Here is a 6,323-nt window from a genome sequence, read left to right as displayed (position 1 = left end):
ATATTCTGATTAAAACAGTCATTTCCAACATCGAGGGATGGAGTCAACATACATGTAAAAGTTAACATTTTATTCCGACAAAATGTAACAGTATACTTAACGAACACATCAAAAAGAATTTGGTATTGAAATGTACAATATAAATGAATTTATCAATATACATATGATCACATTCAAAGGATTTAAATAAAATCAAGTAAAAACCTAATTGCCATCTTTTAATAAATGTGGCCAACAGTATAAACTGTATTAGCATAAATTACACATGCATTTTGTCCTATAGTATATTCAGTCTTGGTTTTGTCTGTGCATATGTTTTAAGAGCTACATAACATTTGTAAGTTGGATATCCTTTTATCTATTTAACTTACGTTTTCTTCATAACAGTACTTTCAATGTATTCATGTTATTGCGGTAGTAGATAAATAATCTTTAACTAATAAATAAGTAATACACAAGCACATTCAAGCATGAAATGAATTGCCGTTAAGCTATTTAAGACCAATTCAGCACACACGTTTCCAACTTCTTCCTCATCATGTTAGTCCTTCACCTCAATGCAGTTGGTCTTCATCATCGTGAGCCGTGAAATGGGGCATCATGGGGCATCTGAAATAAGCACAGTGTTATATAAGCATTACAGCCACAAGAGAGCTGGAGTGGCAATGTGGCGCTCTCCTGAATAAAAGGATCAACATTACAAGAACATAATTGAGGAATGAAGCCATGGACTTTTCAAACAAAAACAGTATTTTTGTTTTAGTTTCTGTCATATTTATATTACTATTTATTATATAATACCGGATTTATATAGCGCCCTTTTCATGCAAGAGTGCACGTTCAAAGGCGCTTAAATCATCATCAGCAGTAATGACAGACTTTGATTTGAGACTGCAAAGAAAACACAAAAAAAAACTGTAAAGTTAAGTTGTTTCAGTTTGATTGCCTTATTGAGATGCTCTGCTTTCTGGATAGAAACAGTGCTTGGTTTCTTTGCGAGAAAGATGTTATGAATTAATGTTATGGGGATAGAACCTGGTACCTTTAGACACATTGACACCATATTACTACACCACTGCATGTTTTTTGAACAGACATTTAAAGGCATATTTATAAGATTATAAATTACTAAGGACTGGTATAAAAACAATAAACTGTCTATATAATACAGACCAGGTTATATAGAATGTGCAGGTTGATATACTAACTAGTGTAGAAACACATAAATTAGTGTGTTCATATTCCTCAATTCACAAGAAGGAAGCAACATTACTATATGCACAGATTCCACACCAAGTCTAAAGTACAGTATAGGCCAGGCTGGATAGAATGTGCAGGTTGCTATAGTTACCAGAGTAGAAACACATGAAATATAGTGTGTTCATATTCCTCAATTCACAAGGAGGAATAGACATCACTACATGCACAGATTCCGCACCAAGTCTACATTATAGTATAGACCTGGCTGAGTAGAATGTGCAGGTTGCTGAAGTTACTTGAGTAACTTAACATGTGTCAGAGACATTGAAGCCCCCCACAACAAATGTTTGGCCACGGACAAATCCATATAAAACAGTAGTTACAAAGACAAATGGTAATAATTCAGCCAAAACTGGTTGCAGTTAAAATGCTTGACTTTAAAATCATATACTACTAGAAATGGCGCGGCAGAAGCCGACGCGTATCCCCACGCCGCATGTTTGACCCAGGGGCGCCCCAGGGTTGGTAATGGGGCCATGCATAGTTGAGATTGACTGTATTGTCATAAGAGAAGTTCAGTATCAATTAGAAGTGAATCAGTGTAGAAATGAAGAAATTATAGTAAAAGGCAATTTTGTGTGGGTGTGGCCTATTTGGGCAGGGCGCCCCAGGGTTGGTTATTGGGCCATGCATACTTGAGATTGACCGTATTGTCATAAGAGAAGTTCAGTATCAATTAGAAGTGAATCTGTGTAGAAATGAAGAAGTTATAGTAAAAGGCAATTTTGGGTGGGTGTGGCCTATGTGGGTGGGGCGCCTCAGGGTTGGTAATGGGGCCATGCATAGTTGAGATTGACCATATTGTCATGCATAGTTTAGATTGACCGTATTGTCATAAGAGAATTTCAGTATCAATTTGAAGTGAATCAGTGTAGAAATGAAGAAATTATAGTAAAAGGCAATTTTGGGTGGGTGTTGTCTATGTGGGCGGGGCGCCCCAGGGTTGGTAATGGGGCAATGCATAGTTGAGATTGACGGTATTGTAATAAGAGAGGTTCAGTATCAATTTTAAGTAAATCGGTGCAGAAATGAAGAAGTTAATGTAAAATAACATAAAAAATGAGTGAAAATCTCTGACCCGGCCCGCCCCAACCCCCATAACTTTTGACCCAGGGGTCAGATCAAAATTCCAAATAGTGCAGGGTCGCACATATGCTCATAGCTACCATGTGTGTAAGTTTCAAGGTTCTAGTGCTTATAGTGTATGTCAAGATATTGGCCAGGACGGACAGACAGACGGACAGCGGAGATAACCACAATATCCCCACGCTTTTTTAAAAGCGTGGGGATAATAATTGACAATCAGGTCATGAATCTGTGAAAGTTTTAGCAAGATTCATACAGATGATTAAGACGAGTTGAATACACACAATTTTGGGACTTTCTATTCTACTATATATGGAGTTAAAACTGAGAAAGAGTCATAATTTTGCCCAAAACCAATGCAGCCAATATTCCTTTCATTAAGATCATCTACTGGTACATATTAAGGTCATTCAACTGTGAATGTGTGAATGATCCAGAAGATCAATGTAATTTAAAAACACACGCACATGGTAGTAGTTACGGATGGACGAATAAGTGCAATGCTTATTGCCTCCATTGTCTGAAAATAGATATGTCTCAAGCATATCTGCATGATTCCCACAATGACTTTTGTCTTGATACTCCATTTAATTCAAAACAATCAACTAAAATACACTGACAGAGGAGCTCAATTTCCAATGATGGGTAATATATGTTTGTTGAAGTTTTATTACTCAAGCATCAATATATTTTTAGTTAAGCATGATACAAAAATCACTTTAACAGACGGACAGATGGACAGCAGCAAATACTAGAGTATGTCCACTCCACTTCTGAAGAATGGGACAAAGAATACAAAATGATGTGACAAACCAATGACTCATCTGACATAGTTATAGAACAAGGTTAAAAAAGATTATCTAACATTAGCTGATGCATTAAACCTTTCCCACTCTGAAGCAAAGTGAGAATAGTTGAATGCAAACAGCATAAAACCAGAACAGCCTGTGAGTAACTCGCAGTCTGTTAAGGTTTTACGGTGTTTGCTGCTCATCAGTATCTAAGGGTTGGAAATGAAGCCTTACAAACTTGAATCTAGTAAGAATTGTTTGTATTTAAATTTAACCTTTTTAGGGACTACAAATGCTTAAAAATACGTTTCATCAACGATTAACCACTAGTTGTAAATTACGTTTTACATAAATTGCGATGTTTAAATGAAATCGCGTTTCATCAAGGAAATAGTAAATAAAGAAGACATGAATTTCATACATATATGTAATGGTGGTCCATTTTCTCATCGACGATGACAGGAGACGAAAAATACCAATGCCAAGGCTTTTTAGGGAGAGAATTGTTCTCAAAAACATAAAGAGATGAGAACATTGTTTCAAGGCATCCTCTAAGTAGGGGCAGAATAGAGCGTTTGTTAGTTTTGATCCACTTGCTGGCGATCTCATGCCATTGATCCCGTCACTCAGGAATGTAAATAGGGCGAAGAAACCTTTGATTTCAACAATTACAATTATAAAATTGTATTGATTTTCAAACAGCAAATTAGTAGAATTTAACCCAACAATTTTAGAGTAGTTGCCCTTTGTTTAGTATTTGACAACACATGATTCAGCAAAACGTTTCATGGATGAATCATTGTTGCCTTTCTTAATAAAAGCTTATGATGATCATTAAGTTTATCCTAAATCGTTGTGTTGCTTTATAAATGATTTATGTTTAACTCATTCTATTTTGTGTTGACGTGTACTTAGTGATTACTATAAATGAAGACTGATTTACCCCACCCGCTAATGTTGAACTTATAATACTTTTACAAGTTGTGCTTGAACAGTACTTAACCTTGAAGGTGTTGAAAATCACACGTTTTTAAGCGAGTCTCTCTAAATAAATTGAATGGTGATTATACCATCATGATCATGAAAATGAATATGACATCAAAATACTGTTTGTGTTTGCCATTTTCAACAAGTTTATAGTATTGTTGAGTTAATTAGATGGTACCTTATGTATTTAATAATTGCAGAAAATGTGCCATAATTGTTTCTATATTGTTTTCTTGTGCTTAACATTTATTTATTTGTTTACTTCAAAGGTAAAGGGTTAATGCACATTTTGGATGTATAAATTAGGTGATATATTTTACAGTCATTCACATTGTGCACACACCTACATTGTATTATTTGGGTACTGCTCCTCAGAGTAATTTCAACTTTCCCGTGATGGAGTCCACGACATCCAGTTTGCCAATGATACCCAACACTGTCTGAGACCCAGCAGCAATCTGAAAAACAAAATACAGTATATTATTATTTTATGCTTTTCGATGGTTTATAGAGAAATATCAGTGAATTAAAACTGATATTACACTGTATCAAACTGTGAAAAATAACAGTGAAAATTATCGATAATTGTTATTGTTTGACAGGAACTATTTTTAGATATCTTTGGTTTCCCAATTATCACCCACAAAGTTACCAAAGGCGAATAACTCTGCATTGAATGTTTATAAAAACAAACGGATTAGCTTCCCTTTAACATACATGTACTAACATTTTGGGCGCCCAACGGGTAGTTATATTGTCCGAAATAAATACAAAAATAATCATTTGTGAGAATAAAATAAAAATAAAAATTGCTGGAGTTGGTAGAATATGGATTTTAATTCACTAGTGATCATAGAAGTACATATTTCGCCACTCGTGAAAATACTATTTTCTATGATCACTCGTGAATTAAAATCGATATTCTACCAAATCCAACAAACATCCTCTATATAATCAATATTATTGGGACATTAATTTTCTTTTTCATGGGTCAACAGATCACTGAATTTTACACAAAAACACACATTCCTTGGTTTTTTTACAAAAATAAGAATTTCATGAATTTTCTTGTCAAATGCTTTTTTTAACAGCACAGAATGTGATGCTGATAAATCTTAATGATTGTATAGTAGTAACCTGTGTTCTGCCAGCATCCTGTACAATGTAGTTTGGAAGGTCTTTGGCTTGAGCCTGCTTTGACAGATCCACAAGCTGTGCTGCATTGTCTGCCTTTAGGACAATCTTTGTCTCCCTGTGAAGGAAAATTTCAAAATCGGAATATAAATGTGACTTTTATGGAGGTTTTAGAGTAGCCATAAAAGGAAAATCGTCCACCCCTTGGTGGCCATGTTTTTGGACTAACTAAAGCCATTTTTGAACTCAGATGACAAAAAATTAGAATAAATGTCCCGACCAATTTTATGATTGGACTAAACATGTGACTTCTGAGTGTTTTCAAACTTCTTCTTTGACCCATTTATGCCTGGTGGACTCTCCCATCCTTCTGAATTGAATCAATTTATTTTCCAAACTAGGGATGTCTAGTATATTTATTTCTATATTTAGAACATTTCTTACAAAAATTCCTTTAAGCAAACAGCGCAGACCCTGATGACACGCAGAATCATGCTGCGTTTCATCTGGGTCTACGCTGTTTGCCAAGGCCTTTTTTCTAGACGCTAGGCATAAATGGGTAAATCTGACCTAGTTTTTGACCTCACAAGACACAGACTCCCACTCCGCCAAAATATGAGTCTTGTTCTGAGAAAACTGGGCATAATGCATGTGCGTAAAACATTGTCCCAGATTAGCCTGTGCAGTCCACACAGGCTTATCAGGGAAGACACTTTCCGCTTTTATGGTATTTTTAGTTTGAAGGAAGTCCCTCCTTACCGAAAATCAAGTTTAGGCAGAAAGTGTCGTCCCTGATTAGCCTGTGTGGACTGCACAGGCTAATCTGGGATGATACTTTACGCACATGCATTAAGCCCAGTTTTATCAGAATGCGTCTCATATTATTGGGACAGATGTTGTGACCAAGTTTCATGAATATGACCCACGACACACAATGCAGGATAAAAGAAAGACTAAAGCGATTATAAAAGATCAACATGAAAACCTTGTGCTAAGGTGAGCTAAACAAATGCGATCCAGTTTTCAAAATTGTCTAAAATATTATTGGGACAAATGTTCTTCCCA

The 6,323-nt window shown here is 35.6% G+C and overlaps 1 protein-coding gene across 4 annotated transcripts in view; it reads right to left on the bottom strand.

Annotated features, from left to right (window-relative positions):
* Window positions 1-55: 55 nt before the first annotated feature.
* The window catches only part of LOC127864503 (probable peptidyl-tRNA hydrolase 2), a 12,125-nt gene continuing 5,857 nt past the window's right edge, over window positions 56-6,323 (bottom strand). For 3 of the 4 annotated variants that reach the window (XM_052404148.1, XM_052404147.1, XM_052404145.1), the window contains exons 6-8: window positions 5,262-5,376; window positions 4,472-4,582; window positions 56-609 (exon numbers count right to left, since the gene is read on the bottom strand). In XM_052404148.1, the coding sequence (XP_052260108.1) occupies window positions 4,496-4,582; window positions 5,262-5,376 (202 nt within the window). In that variant the 3' untranslated portion in view covers window positions 56-609; window positions 4,472-4,495. Of the gene's footprint in view, window positions 610-4,467; window positions 4,583-5,261; window positions 5,377-6,323 lie in introns of all 4 variants that reach the window. The other variant, XM_052404146.1, reaches the window with a different exon arrangement.

This window comes from Dreissena polymorpha, chromosome 1 (assembly GCF_020536995.1).
Source record: "Dreissena polymorpha isolate Duluth1 chromosome 1, UMN_Dpol_1.0, whole genome shotgun sequence".
Classification (NCBI taxonomy): Eukaryota; Metazoa; Mollusca; class Bivalvia; order Myida; family Dreissenidae; genus Dreissena; species Dreissena polymorpha.
Note: the sequence above shows the minus strand (reverse complement) of the source record. Positions and strands in the feature narration are given on the sequence as shown.